The following is a 15,713-nucleotide window of genomic DNA, read 5'->3' as shown; positions in this document are numbered from 1 at the left end:
GATGTGTTATACCCTTCGCCCCCGCCGATGCCTCTTTCACAAGTGTCGTGATACTCGGCGGCGGCACGTCCCACCAGTCTTTGTGCCTCTTTCTCTCGTGACGTAGAGATTGCCCTAGCGCTGTTATCAGCAGTTGCGCTTTGGACTCGCTATGGGAACCACATCTTCTAGGATCCTGACGATGCCGTGCTGTGTGCCGCGGCTATGAACGCTGTGGCTCATACCAATGCCTCCTTCAAAAAATATTTTTTAAAGAAGGCATTGGTTAGTCTATGAAGATGGGGCGGACTTGGCGTAGCAAACGCACAACTTGGCCATCGCGTCGGGCGAAAGCAAGAAGCCGATGTCCTTGCTCTTTGACGAACATGCCGAAGACGCTCAATATAGTTAATAATGATAATGTATAAATTCACTATAGCAATATTCACTATAGCAGACCCACCATAGTCACAGCTTCGCTGCCTCCCATCTTCACAGTAGTGGAAGGGCTCTGAATTTTTGTTTATTATTATTGTGAAACCCAGATATATCTAAAGCGGGGGGCGGGGTTATTTACACTCTTGCGCCTTCGGGATGAGAGGGACTGTCCCCTTAAAATGGAACGTTGGTGCACTCGCCTTCATTGCGAACCTCCTGTCGGGAGAGAACTTTTCATTAGGCTATCAAAATTACTTAGTAAAAATTGTTAAAAATCACAACAAAACAAAAGTTGGAGCACGAAGTTTACAGCTCTGTAACTTAACAATAAAACGGTATCACAATTATGCAAGCATGCACCTATTGAGACACGTGAAGCGGACAAAATTGATAATCACCGCTCGTAATTATACTACTAAATTGTGAATAGGAATTTTCCAAAAACCCTCATAAATATTGGAAAATTTTCACATAAGTTGTAAAAATTTTCACGTCAGCCCTAAACGCATATGTCAGATACAAAACTGCGATATCTGTTCTTGGTGCAGTTACGAATTTGTAAACTGTGTGCTTCAATTTCTTTTTGAACTTTCGAATTTGCGACAATTTACGTGAAAGCTGCGAGGAGCTAAATCAATATTGCTTCCTACAGACGGTATAATTGAGCTTTCCCAATATATAAAAATGCGACCAATTTCATTCAAGTTAGCTCAACGGTTGTGCAATCAGCTAATTTCTGCATTTCGTGTGTATTTGAACAGGAAAATCCGAGATGTACCCGACGTAACGCACCTTAAAAAGAACTAATTGCTGCTGGGCAATAAGTTGGTTGATACTTGGAGAAGCCATTGTAACGAAAGTTGGAAGAGAATACTGGACAGCACAGGGCAGCCCGTGCTGTACTGCCTTCTGTTCTTTGTGTCAGTCTCATTTGCGTTTATAATGCTCAAACTAAAAAGCATCCTCTTAAGAAAAAAGTTGTCGCAGTTTCACCTGAAAGGCGAAGCATCAATTGCGATAGCAAATTTGAAGAGAGCTATACGGAGTAATGATAGCAGCTTTATCAGCTGTATAAACTTGGACATGCAGCAGCACCGGCAACACGCAGAACTGTTGTCGACGCCGTCGGCGTTTTGCCCGCGTTCGCTCAAAATGCGTGCGGCGTTGGTGACTGTTGCCGGAGCCTCTGATATAAATGAGCACTGGGTGCCGCAGCTAAACGTCGCCTCTCATCCCTCCCCCCCCCCCCCTCCCCCACAGCCTGTCGCGCGTCGGAAGAAGGCACGTTTGCTCTACATATATGGTGATTGTAGAGGAGGAAAGAGACGCCTACTTCTGCAGCCCTTAACGCGCAGAACAGCGCAGAACGCGCGTTTGTTCTCCGCCGTGCGTTCACTCCCCGTGAAAGCGCGCGTCCCTCGCGCCCTTTCACTCGCACATACAGCGTTCGGCCCGCGGCGACGATTTCATCTCCATTGACGTCATAGGGAACCTCACGGCGACGGCGACGGCGACGGCAGAAATCTGCTTTTGAGTGTCCATATAATTGCTATCGCAATAAAAAATTATTTGCCATATACGTGGTTATAATCAACGGTACAATAAGTAAAAATGCTGACGGTACCGCTCTTATCGGAGCTGCAATGAATAAGCAACACCTTCCTACACCCGCATCGCCTCACCATGTATCGACACTGGTGGAAATAAAAACCAATTTTATCATTGATTAATCGATTGATTGGTCGACTTATTTATTAACTATTTAATTTATTTATTAAGTAATTCATTTATTAATTCATTTATCGTTATCGCTTTGCGCAGTAACGAAACAAGCTTTGCTCAGCAGCGCTTCGACATATTTTACCGCCTAAGGCCACGCCGAATTATTGCGCCTCTCTGCAATTACTTTAAGTGCGGATAAGGCACTTGTCCTTATCACGTACAGTTCGCGTATGTATTAATTTAGTTCGCTGCGAACAGGAGGAGGAAGAAAAGAAGGAAGAAAAGATCGGTGCAGTGGTCGTAATTGGCTCTTTATTTAAATAATTAGATAAATAAATAAAGGTATAGAGGAAGGGAAGAAACATTGCTGCTGATCGCAGTCTTGGCGCTGAGCCGTGCTCCCTCAGGGGCTGCAGAAGATAGCGCCAACCTTTCTCATACAAAACTCCCTGTCTAGCGCGCAGTGTGCTGACACCTGAACCGCGGTCAGCAGTGGAGGAGGGAGAGTGACCAGAATTGTGGCTGCCACTGTAAAATAATTTACACCCCTAAATATGAAAAAGGGTGTAAACCTGTCTATAACTCGCACCCTTACATCCTTTTTGAGTGTAAGAGTGCGAGCTATAGACAGATTTGTACCCTCATTCACTTTTAAGTGTTTAAATTAGTTTACAGTGCGTTTGGGCTTGTTGGTTCGACATCATGACAAATGAAAGAGGCGCTGTATAGTTGGCGTTCGTCCGGGGTCGCCGCTTTTTCTGCCCGTCTGTGTTTTTTCTGAGCTACGACTTGTCTTGACAGACTGACTATAGGCACACGCACTGCTATATTCCCCATACAAGAAGAGAATTCGCCGAATACGAACGTCTGTGTATTCGGTGACAAAATTTATCGAAAATGGCGTCATGTATGTCTGAATACTCCTATGTATAGACAAACCTTGAGCACTGACTATCCTCAATTTAGCGATGTTATAGGCACCATAATGTAATCAAAAATAAAACTAGCGAATTCTAAATATACGATATAGCAACAAGTGATTACCACGCACTTACGTCCGCCGCGAACATAAATGCAAATATGCCGAGTGCACTGCTACAGAGCAGGATTTCAGATTTCATTTATTGTAACTATATTATTATTACCACAAGTATTCTAAATTCTGATAGGCTGTGCTTACAACCATGCGCATCACTAACGAAAATAGATAAAGTAATTCGCAATGTAGCGTTTGCAACGGACAGAAAACGGTCTTATATTGAGTGTACGAGAAGTTTTGATGTCATTTCCTCCCGCATGCATGGTTTAGAATGAACCAGTAACAACTCCCTACAGGACGGGAACATAATTTGGAAACATAAATTATGGGAGCCCTAGCGCCGTTGTCGACTCTCAAGGAAAGCAAGGGACAACAGCGATGGAACACGTCAAACACTTCGCTTTTATTAGCGCATCGTATAATAATGTCAACATTATACATAGTCGCATAATTTGCGCTTGTGTGTCTGCGTCAACAGTACAATCGTGTATAACACCGCTTTCAACAACAACGCTCTCGGATCTTGGGTCTTCGACGGGCTTTCTGCCTCCCCCATCGCTCCACACAAGAAGCACACCGAAAATACAATCACGTAATATCACTGCTCTATTATACACACGCCTATACAACCACGCACGTAGAACACGTACTTCTGAATGCGATACACACACGTTTTCTTTTTGCTTGTGCCGACATTTCACAGTGGTCAATGTAACTGCGCGACAACGTTATATAACAATGACGTGGCACGGCTCTGTGTGAAGCCACATTCGAAACTGAACTGCGGACAGCGAGAAAAAAGGTCACGGGTACAGAAAAACGGCAGCCAGCTCTGTGTTAAAGGGACACTAAATTGAGAAATAGCTTGAGATACATTAGTAAATTAGCGCACTACGATGCCCAAAAATAAAAAGTCACTCTATACCGTGAGAAGAGATCTGGTAACCCAGAAAACGAAAGTGTTCCCGCAGCAGCCGATCATGATGCAATGCACGAATGTTGACAGCCTCAGCTCCGGCCTAGTTAATTTTTGATCGGTAAATTCGGGTTGCGTTGTATTCCAAAGGAGCCAATGCCTGAACAGAGCGGGTTTTAAGAACTTTCGTTACGCACCAACGGCGCAAACCACACACACACACACACACACACACACACACACACACACACACACACACACACACACACCACACACACACACACACACACACACACACACACACACACACACACACACACACACACACACACACACCACACACACACACACACACACACACACACACACACACACACACACACACACACACGCACGCACGCACGCACGCACGCACGCACGCACGCACGCACGCACGCACGCACGCAGTACGCATACAAACAAAAAACTTTGAAATCCATGATGCAACACAGACGTAGTGACCGTGGTGTTTCGACGCTAAACTTAGAAAAATTGAACTTTGACCTTCATTTTATAGCCTAATCATTAACCAATTATAGCGAATTATAACAAAAATATACTTTTAAAATAACACTTTATCGGTAGAAACAGATTTAGTATCTCTCGTTAGTGTCCCTTTAAAAACAGAAGAAAAAAGAAGCAAGTGGCAAGGAAAATTAATGAGACACTTATTATGCTACACAACAAACACACGTCACTGACCCCCGCCGAGTACGCGACATGGTTCAGTCCTCCACAAGCAGCGTCCTCCCTACAGACACGCGAGGCCTCGGCGCCGGTGAAGGGGGCATCGTTTCCGAAACGGGCTCTGGTTAGAATCAACTTGCTTTCAGCGCAGTCACAACGTAAGTTGCGCTTCACTTCACCCTGCATTGTTCCCTAGCTCAGAAGCGATATGCTTGGCGACAAGTTGGTCGTGCAATTTTTTAAACGCTGTTGGCACGCTGCGTGATTCGTAGCACAACCTCCCGTCGGAGGCTACCGCTGCGACAATAGAGAGTTTTAGATTAGGTTAGGTCTGCACATGCGCAGAGGGTCTCTTGGTGCACGAGCCTGCAGACCATCGCGCTCAAGTGTATCAAAGAAGCAGTATTGCTTTCCAAAGAGAAATATAAACGCTGCAAGTTTTAGCTTTTCAATATGCCGTGACTCCGCAGAACGTTTTATGGCCATAACATACGTCACCGCATCCACGGCCATATACTCTTATTGAACTTATATTTCAGCCACTTTTGCAGGCGGCGTTTTTCAGGCTTTCTTTATACACGTCTATGCATAGCCTTAGACATATCCTTACATAATACGTCGAAGAGAAAGGAAATCTGTAGAGTATACCATTACTAAAAGCGATCCGCGCAGCCCGTTTCTAAGGTGCGGTACTCTCTACGTGAGTGCAGGAACAGCCATCCGGCGATTTCTAAAATCAGCTGAAGTAGACTGCAGAATAACCAGTATCTAACCTGATATAGCGTTATATTCAGAACTCGCGAAATCCGAAAAGAAAGACTTAGTTTAACGGAAACTCACGCGAACTATCTACATATTTCTGCGAAAAAAAAAAAAAAACCACTGACGCTATCTTTTCTCCAGCGCTCAGCTGTCACGTTTTCCTGAAAGCAAACATCAAATTAATTCGAAAAGTTATCTGCCTCTACCACGATCAGAAGAGACCAACACTGCCCTCTGCCTAACAGAACGTTTCTAAAACTCAAAGTTGTTCCAAAGTATCCTCAGAGAAATGAATAATAATGAATGCAACTTACCAAACGTGCCTCGAAAGAAAAGCACTACTGTCAAACAAAACACGACTTGTCACGAACTCGCGCAGAAGCGTCACTCATCAACTGGCGCATCCACACAATCATCAAATTGACAAATCATCATTACCACGCGTCTCGCGCTATTTGGCCGTGTCTGGCCATTGAACTAATAAAATCAATCAATTATAGGAAGTACACAAGACAGACAATTGTCCTTATCGTGTATATAAGCTAATTCGTTTCGGTTGCGCTGCATGGGAAATGAGTGACAACCAACTCAGCCCACCTATACCTATAGACTTGGCCGTTCAAGACCAGACAGCCAGTGAGTCCACTTCAGGATATGTCCAAAGCATGCCCCCCCCCCCCCCCCCCCCCCCGCACCTGCGGCCACGGCCATGCTGACGTGCACGTTCGAAGGTACATGCCCCAGTTAAACAACAACAAAAAAAAAAGCCAAACGCCATTGCTCATCACCGCGGTGCCCTTTTCTTCGAAGCAGAAGGATACATACTCGCAGACAGTGATCCCACCAGAGGCAGTATAACGCCGCGAACCAGAACCCTCGCGGCTCAAAGAGTAAGCATTTCCACAACGCCACGGTGGTAAGGTAGGGTGCCTCCATGTCCTCCTCGCCAGGACACCGAGGCACCCTACGGTAGGGCGCTCCAACACGCCGCTCAGCGGCCGACGAAACTTGAAATGCATGGCACCTTATAGTCATTTCCAACAAAGTCTCAACGGCGTAAGGCAGCTGTATACGTCAAGCTGCTGCACTTTGTCAAAACATTTCGCATTGAGGCTACAGCACATCCCAACAGGCACAACCATGTCTGCGATTGGACCGCAACACGCTCCCACATTTCCAGTGCGTTCTCGCTTGCTCCAAAAGCACCAACGTCTACCGGAATAGAACAAACAAGAGATCGTGGTGGGCAACCAAAAAAGAACGAAATAACAGTGCAGGTTATGCTTGCTGAAAAAAATCGTGAAGAGAAACAGCTGTTTCAGCCATATCTGCTGCCGACACATTGTCATCAATTCCTTATTATTAGGCTATAAGTCGCGCTCCTCTTACTCTAATCACGCACACGCAAAATAAATTAACCTATACATGGTTGCACGTCTTTAGTCACAAATGAGTACCATATCGGTGCGATATTTGTGGAATGCATAACCACCAAACCACCGAAGTAACACCTGCTCGTGTGAATTTAATGAACTTGGAACCGTTCGTTACGAGCTTTTATTTATAACCGCGCGTTCGCGGTCTAAATGACTGTGGTTGGATACTGGGTGTACGTCCTTTCGAAGAAGCGCTCGCCCCAACACCTCGCATTCAAGGGCACGGAAAACGGGTGTGTGTGCCGTCAGAGCCTTCGAAAAAACCTGCAGCGAGGCCCTCACATCTACAAAGAGCGAACGCCGCTTGGCTCAGCCAAATTATTTTGCGACGCACAACGCCTACAGTTCCAGTGCTAGGCGGGCACCGATGTTCTTTCCCTTGTCACTTATACGGCATAAATGACATTACAAATGCCGTGAAGGACAACTGTCTTGAGAAACACCATAGGATACACCCTGTTGGTTGAGGAATGTCAACATATAATAACAGTTCAAACAACAAATATGCTATGTACATTGTCAAACACACAGAAAACGTTGAACACATCGTTCGGGGCGCGTTTCTCCGTAACTTGCCTTCGGAAGTATTTCCGAAGTTGACGCGTCAAAGTTCGACCCATTGCAAGCAAGAACACGTCGCTGCTGGACGTCCATCAGTCAATGGCTCTGACACACCAGGCCACGCGATTCAATGCAATGCGTACTTTTTGACTAAATACTGTAGTCGGTCCGCTCTCAACGTTTCGCACAACGCCGCTTACAATTGCATGATTGAGACTTTTCAGATCGTGTGACAGGATCGCTTGTAACTTGTTGGCTCAGTAAACGAGTAATCCCTCGAGTTCCACGGAAACCGGCAAGTTTAACGAGGCCAACTTTCCCTTTCAACTCATCAGATGCTCGCAGCAAATGCGACGGCCGGTGCCACGTGCTAGCTATGGCAAACGCAATCTGGCTCCTGAGGATAGACTGATTATTCTCGCTTCCGTAGGTAACTTTTTTTTTTTCAAATGTTTCCAGCTGCAGCACCTGACAGCAGCCGATAAATAATACGAACAACTTCTCCTCGTGAATGTCCGAGTCATTTGTTGTACGACCAAGCTTCAGCCACATAAACACACATCCTATCGATAGCGCAATTATGGATGATGCCGCTATACTGAACACGCGAAGCAACTGTCCCGAACATCTCGAAATACAAATTTTGTGCATAAAAGTGCTCAGGGGGCAAAATTCTCCTATGTCATGTAACGCGGAATTATTTTCGTCTGGTTTCACACAAAGGACATCATTGTTCTTCAAGCAAGTTTATATGCATACCTACGTATATGAACGCAGTATCAGTGCCATCCAAGCTTTAAGGGGAAAAAAAGAAAGAAGAAAAAAAAAAACATTGAGCGCGCTTGAAAGGAGAAAGAAACTTCAGGCGGTTAGAATTTCAGATGTCCGAGAGAAGACAGGCTCGAGGGATAAAAGGCTGGCATAATGTAAGGAATTCCTTTCTGCAACCCGCCGTGGTTGCTCAGTGGCTATGGTGTTGGGCTGCTAAGCACGAGGTCGCGGTATCGAATCCCGGCCACGAGGGCCGCATTTCGATGGGGGCGAAATGCGAAAACCCCCGTGTACTTAGATTTAGGTGCACGTTAAAAAAACCCCAGGTAGTCGAAATTTTCCGGAGTCCCCCACTACGGCGTGCCTCCCATAATCAGATCGTGGTTTTGGCACGTAAAACCCGTAATTTGTTTTAAATCCTTGTGTGCGATTCTATTGCTTTTTATAATCATCCGCCGTTTATGGCCGGCCGATCCCGGTGATAACTGATATAGTAGTGATATAGTAGCGGTGAGAAACGAGATAGCATTTGAATCGAATCTTTACATTACGCCGGCCCAAACTGCGGCTCTCTGCCAGCCTGCTTGCATTCTGCGCGGCTGCTGCTGATTTTTCCAATAAGCGGCAACCAGCACAACAGCAGCTTTTCGTAGACTTGCGAGTTATATGTAGCTTCCAGATCTACCACGTAAATGCAATGTATGGTTACGTGTTCGCATGAATTCAGACAAGGCTTCCAGCGGACAGGCGCCACAGCGATTGTTTAGTATTATGGTATAATTTTTTTTAACTGCGCTAACTCACACTGACAAGGACGAGGCAGACAAGACGTGCGCAGTTTTTGCCTCGTCCTTGTCAGTGTGAGTTAGCGCAGTTAAAAAAAAATTATACCATGCATGTCAACCAACTAGCCCGACTTGGAGCTCTAGTTTAGTATTATCTCAACACTGAGTGGGACCCTCGGATCCAGAACACCGCAGGGCGCAGCAGCCAAACGCGGTTTGCTCACACTTCAGAAACGTTCCAGCCTGCACAGTCTCAAAAACGCAATACGTTCTGGAAAAAAAAAAGTTGTAAATAACACTTTGAAGATTGCACTCGATGTCGGAACCCAAGTGAGCGGTTCCCCTCAATGCTGCACTGTCGTGCTTGGGCTTGATGTGCGTAGGCTTCGGCTGGCCTTGCAGTCTCGGATCCACACTTGATAAAGGAATCATCGCGTCCTGCGCGCACAACTCCCGAACTTGTAGATAGCGTTAAACATACAGACCGAAGCACTGTAAACGCGCGTAAATGCGTCGCTATGCTTGAAAACCCAGGTGGCGCGATCTGTCACAAGAGCCGCAATCCAACGGTATCGGGCCATAGCCTCCAAGACATGCGCGCGCCGCCGGCGCGCAGCAATCTCGGAGGCTATGTTCGGAGGCAGCCGAGGGCGGAGCTTTATTCATTCGTTCGCACCATGATAGGTCCGACGTAGTCCGCCCAGACAGTTAGGCCATTGAGACGGCCTTTTGTAAGCATTGTGCAGCGCTCGAATTCCACGGCCGATTACCGCGGACTGCGACATGTCGCACACAGCAGCCAAGAGAACGTCGCTGTGCCACGCTTGCAACACAAGGCGCCACACCGGCCGATCAAATGTGACGACGGTACACTCTGGCCTATACATCCACAGTTACAACAAAGAAAACAACACTCGGACACGAAAAATGCACCACAACGACATCGTACACTCGGTGGTCTTCTATGTATAGACTAGCGGTGCATTTATGAATTTTTCACGGTGCAGAAAGACGACACAAACGTCATGTCGATGGGGACGGGGGTGAATGCAAGTGACAGCTATGGGACCGCGCGCGATGCACGAAAAGTGAACATTTTTATACATAAAAAAAGAATCTACCGTGGCGACGTACGGGTGTATTGTTTTTGCCAGAAAAACTCGAAAGAAGCACAATAATAACGGGGAGCGATAGAGCCTGTGCATTTTTCTCACGCATGATTGTTCGAATCTCGGAACTGAGTGCGCCCGAGAGGTATGCAGATATGTTATAAAATTATGTCTACTCGACTCGGCAGCGCCGTGGAATTAAGGCCTGCGCACATATCACCTCCACTATGAAATTCTCGTGGTCGCTGTTATCCTACACTGCCGCCTCTGGTTCCACCGAAAGTGGTACGATCTGTCAGCATGTAAAACGCGCATTTCGTGCGTAAGCGATAACACGCTATCGAGTACAATGGCATCCAATACTCGGTGTTTTTCTAGTTCCATACACATTTGGAAAACGGTATTTCAAGAACAGCACAGAGGCATCAGCGTGGCGCGAAACGATCTTACAGTGATGCAACCAGTTGAAGACATCGCTACCATAACTTGCGTTGGTTCATCACGATTGGTCGGTAGCAAGCGGGTTCCGCCGACAGGTGCAGGACCGTGCATTCAAGGACTTCGTTGAAATGAAAGCGTAATACAGCGGGAATAAGGTGAGCACGACGAGATCAGTCCGAGCACCGTTATGTATGCACTATTGAACACTCATAGTTCAAACTAACATCGCGGAGCACTCCTCTCTGCAGTCTCAATATAACGAAAGCAAAGTACTATGATCGTGCAGTTCAGTGACCTCCCCGTGGAGCTTGGTGCGGTACAGCAGCCACCTCTATACTGTGAATAAGAGGAAACAGAAGCCGGGGTGTGCAGTCCGCCCGAACCACCCTGTTTGTCCCGACATCAATCATGGCGCAGAATCGCTATGAAATCAAGCCGCAGAGAATTTCGGGAAGAAGACATGCTGCTGAATACACTGCCTCGTCACCGCAGCCATGTTTCAGTGAAATGTCTAGAGCGGTGGTTATTCAACCACGCAGCTGAAGACAATGCAACCACGACTGAGGTTTCAAGGACAGAGATACGCTGTGCATAACGTTTACAGCACAACCATGACTCGACTTAATACTGTACGCGAAGACTCCCTCTAACTGTATACAGTCGCAAAGGCCATCTTTTTTTTTTTTCTTTCTCAACGCTGGAAAATTGCAGCACCGTTTGCACGTCAAAACCAACATGGGAAGAGGATAACAAAAAGGTGCTGACTTTGCCAGACCTGGAAAAATAACAGGCATCATAATCCCTGCTATAAAATGCCGAGTGGAATTCTTAACACGATGAGTAAGCTAAGTTTGCACACCACATTACCGCCTGGTGACGTAGTAAACAGAGTGCAACAAGAGCCAGAACTGGCAGAGCCGTTCGGCTGAAGGCGCGACACAGCTGAAAAACAGAACGCAATTGTGCGGCATGTCTTCACGGTTCATTTTCGTGTTGACATTGTACATGGAAGACGAACTGAACAGCACAGTGTAATTGCCTAAACGGCACGATAACGTTAATACTGACTGCCCAATGTTTCATAATCGATCAGGGCCTTGATGAACCGATGTCAGCTTTAGATCTCGCAGTCTGCTACGCCGGTCGTTTACGATGTAAGTGCAGGCTTCGTCAAAATTATGAAGGCCAGCTCGGCGTGAGAGGTCACGCTGTTGTCGTCCGAGACCCGCCATTCGTCAGACGCGAAGTGACCGCCGCTCATGAACATAAGGACTAGAAACTGTGGTTCTCTTGTGTCGAAGTTTCATACATTAGTTAATTTTTGTTACCCACGTTTTGTTTACAACAATCAGCGGCTGTGGCTTCACTGCAATCATGAACCGCGCGAGCTTCGAGAATCACGTGGAACAATCTCGTCTCTGCGGAAAGCCAAAGATATGAACAACGTGATTAATTTGCGACATATATAACACTAGCCGCTAAACTTCTGAACGTAATACCAGAGTTCATTAATACTTTCTTGATACTCTGGTAAAACTTTTAATGCAGATACTGAAAAATACTGCCCTGAAGCAGCATATGGCGGACCAGTCTGAGAGTAGGCCACGTTCTTATTTCAACCAATAAGACAGAGAAGACGGCTTAATTGTCCTTTACCTTCCTGTTTACGGCAACTCATAAGATTTCGTTTGCAGCAAAATACCTAACATATACACAACACAATGCGCTTCGGAGGAGCTTCTTCGTCGGCGCAGTTGTCGACCGCTGCCGTTTCGACAACTGTAGTCGAGAATAAAAGCCACTGGATCGGGCTTTCGCATACATAGACAGACACACACACACGCACGTGCACACAGTCCAACAGAGTCCAAGCTTCAGTCCACATCTGCTCCTGCTGCCACATATACAGGGCGCGGTTATTACAGGGTAGGTCAACAAAGGGTGACACTAACGGAAGAGCGCAAGCCCCTGCGCGCGTCTCTCGTTCTCATTGGCCTTAAACAAAGGCGCGCGAACGTTGAAGCTTGCGCGCATGACTTTTTCGGCCACGTGATCACCGCGCAGCCAGTCAGAGTCTTTAACCGCTACGTCAGATGTCGACGATTCGCTGCCTCAGAGTTATTATTCGTGCGAATGAGTTAAACAATGGAAGGGGCACCTACACCAACGATCACGATGCAATACCTTGAACCGCCAAGGTCTACAGGTATAGCCTATCCACATTTGGATGCGGCTCCACGGGAGGAAAATTCCCTTTGGCTCACATGGCATCTCGGCTGCTGAACAAGAAGCGTAATCCGGGGAAGCCGACCGTGCTAGGCCGCAGCTAGGCCGCGTTCGAAATATGTGCAGTGGGCGACCCCGAAAGCCTGGGCTAGGAGCTGCCCGTCTGCGGCCACGCACGACAAACTCTTCCGTCGGCAGGAACTCTGTTGCCGCGGTCCGTCACCTGCTCTCCATCCCGAACAGGCACGGCCCATGGCAGGCTGCCAACCCAGCTGATAAACGACACCCTGACTGGCTGCGCGGTGATCGGGCCGCAAGGGCTGCGCGACCGGCGGGCGCGGAAATAAAGGCAGTGCTTGAACCAGCCGTCCAGTCCACGGTGATCGTGTGGCACTTCCGGTGTCCCAAGTGAGGCGGATGGTTTCCGGGCAAGCAGCAGCGGTAGTTCCGGAGCTGGTCTCACTGCGATTCGGAACGCGGGCTACTGCCATACCCCAAACCATGTATAGCGCCAAGTGAGCGGTTCCGGCGGCAGTAGTTCCGGCAAGGCCAGAGCGGGAAGCGGCGTCGCTGGTGCTGGACCTTGGCTGGCGCTTCCGGCGGCCCCGGAAGCCACAGCACCGAAGCCAGCAGTTCCAGTACCGGCATCGGCGCTACCAGCGGCGTCGATGCTGGCGGCCGGTGTAGGAGCACTCTGTGCCGAGGTGGTCGTCGAGGGGCGGGGCGGCGTGCGCAGTTTGCTGGGGGTGCTAGAAGGGCAGCCGGAGCTTGACGCGCCATCCCTAACTACTGCAGCAGCCGTTGGGCTTCGCTTGGCTCTCCTGGCGAATGTACTCGGTCATGTTGAAGCGGCCCGACGCGCCGTGCACCGACCGGGACGCCCGCTGCTTCAGCTCCCTGCGACAGCATTCACAAAGCTGCATTCGCACGTATACGAAAGAATAGCCGTGACTGGCGTGTGCCTTTCGGGACACGTCGTAATGCGCCGAGTACAACTGAGAGTCAATGGCAACCACAGTAGGGCACATCGTGCAAGGACGTTTTCGTCTGGTGCGTCATGTCGTGGTTATTGGCCGTACTGCGTTGCACTCTGCGCATTACAAGATGAACGAACACCAACTATAGATCGATTTCTCGCTGTATACTCGTCTTTCGGGGCGCACTATGTATGTCCGCATGATCATCCATTACAGTGCACGATAAAAGCCGCAAAAAAGTGACAGGTAAATATTTAGCGGATTTCAATTCAACATATAGGACTAACTACGAATTTCGGGGCCCCCTATGGTATGTTTCATCACGTGACCAGGACCTCGAATTTTCCTGATCTAGTTTTTAGTTCAGGGCACGGTGGTCTAGGGTTAGTTAACAACCTTTGTCGCTTAGGTGTGCCTGCACACGAGCACAATATGTTGTATATATATATTGTGGGAAAACGCCTCAGTCCAGCGGTTCACGGTCACAGCTTCGGTCCCGGCCGGCCGCGCCCAAGGGCACCCAGCAGAATCTCGCGCGTTCCTCGAGCACTGCTCGCGCGTCCGTCCTCTTCTTTGTCCACGGTTGGCTCCTATCCACTATTCACGTCAGCGTTTTCACACTATATATATACCTTTATTAGAGATGTGTAGCCTGCCTCAAGTATATATACCTATATGGCTACGCATGCAGCTACACAATAGGGCTAAACAACAGAATAGAGATAGCGCTGAAAAATCGATGTCGTCTTCGTATGTTAAGCATCATTCCTGTTCATTCAAGGCTCTGAAAAGCTTCAGAGACCCGTAGGGCCCATATTCACAGTACTTATCTTGCATAAGAGCCAGGGTATATTTTCCTACATCGCCGAAGGCCAAGTTGTAATCATGTGTAATGATATCGCAATGAAGCTCTTATGACGACTAGTGTCGCGTAATGGTGTCAGGATGGGCCCAGCTTTGATTAATGTGCATCCGGGAAACGGCCCGCGTTACATACCCGGGTATATAACGCCCACTATGATCCGCATAATGCTATAGCATTAAACAGAAGGTGGGACCGAATGGGTACGTGATACAAGCGTCTTGGTCTCTTCCACTACGTGCTGCTAATTAGGGAGTACATGCGCGCGCTTTACCGAACCACGCCACCGCCCTCGATTGAGAGAGCCCCCCATGTTTCAACTCCGGGTCTGGGTTCCGTTTCTTGGTTATGTTATATAAGTTTCTTGGTTGCGAACTTGCTTGAGACAACATAAACCATTATTATTGCTATTATTTGTGCACGCAAAGTGTGTGTCGCAATATGCTATACGTCTTGTTTTTTAGCTGCCAACAGTGTGCCATTGATCAAAAGGCTGTTGCAGGTAGAGCAGCGTTTGCCAGGCGTTGCGCGCCTTTCGCTTCTGCACCCTTTTTGAACTGCACTCAAGAAGTCTCAGTTTACTTCAGCCACGGCGGCCGCATTTCGATGGGGGCGAAATGCGAAAACACTCGTGTACTTAGATTTAGGCGCACGTTAAAGAACCCCAGGTGGTCCAAATTTCCGGAGTCCCCCACTACGGCGTGCCTCATAATCAGAACTGGTTCTGGCACGTAAAACCCCATAATTTAATCAGTTTACTTCAACCACGAACATCGTCCACTCTTACGCGCTTTCCCGCAGTGATGAATGGTTGTGGCCACCTAGGCAGGTCTGTCACGGCCTCGGCAATAGGTGCCGGATAAAGGAGAACCACCCCTTCGCGGGGCACAGTGCGTTGCTTGTCGCACCGAGCGACGCCGACGCACGTGGCTAGAATGGAACGTAAAGAAGACAAAGACGAAA

At 47.9% G+C, this 15,713-nt stretch overlaps 1 protein-coding gene across 3 annotated transcripts in view; it reads right to left on the bottom strand.

Annotated features, from left to right (window-relative positions):
• Window positions 1–4,430: 4,430 nt before the first annotated feature.
• Window positions 4,431–15,713, bottom strand: part of LOC119453000 (ras-related protein Rab-37) — a 134,923-nt gene continuing 123,640 nt past the window's right edge. For all 3 annotated transcript variants that reach the window (XM_037714975.2, XM_037714977.2, XM_037714974.2), the window contains one exon: window positions 4,431–13,808. In XM_037714975.2, the coding sequence (XP_037570903.1) occupies window positions 13,694–13,808 (115 nt within the window). In that variant the 3' untranslated portion in view covers window positions 4,431–13,693. The remainder of the gene's footprint in view (window positions 13,809–15,713) is intronic.

The sequence above is a fragment of the Dermacentor silvarum genome, chromosome 5, assembly GCF_013339745.2.
Source record: "Dermacentor silvarum isolate Dsil-2018 chromosome 5, BIME_Dsil_1.4, whole genome shotgun sequence".
Classification (NCBI taxonomy): domain Eukaryota; kingdom Metazoa; phylum Arthropoda; class Arachnida; order Ixodida; family Ixodidae; genus Dermacentor; species Dermacentor silvarum.
This window is presented reverse-complemented; position numbering and strand designations above follow the sequence as displayed.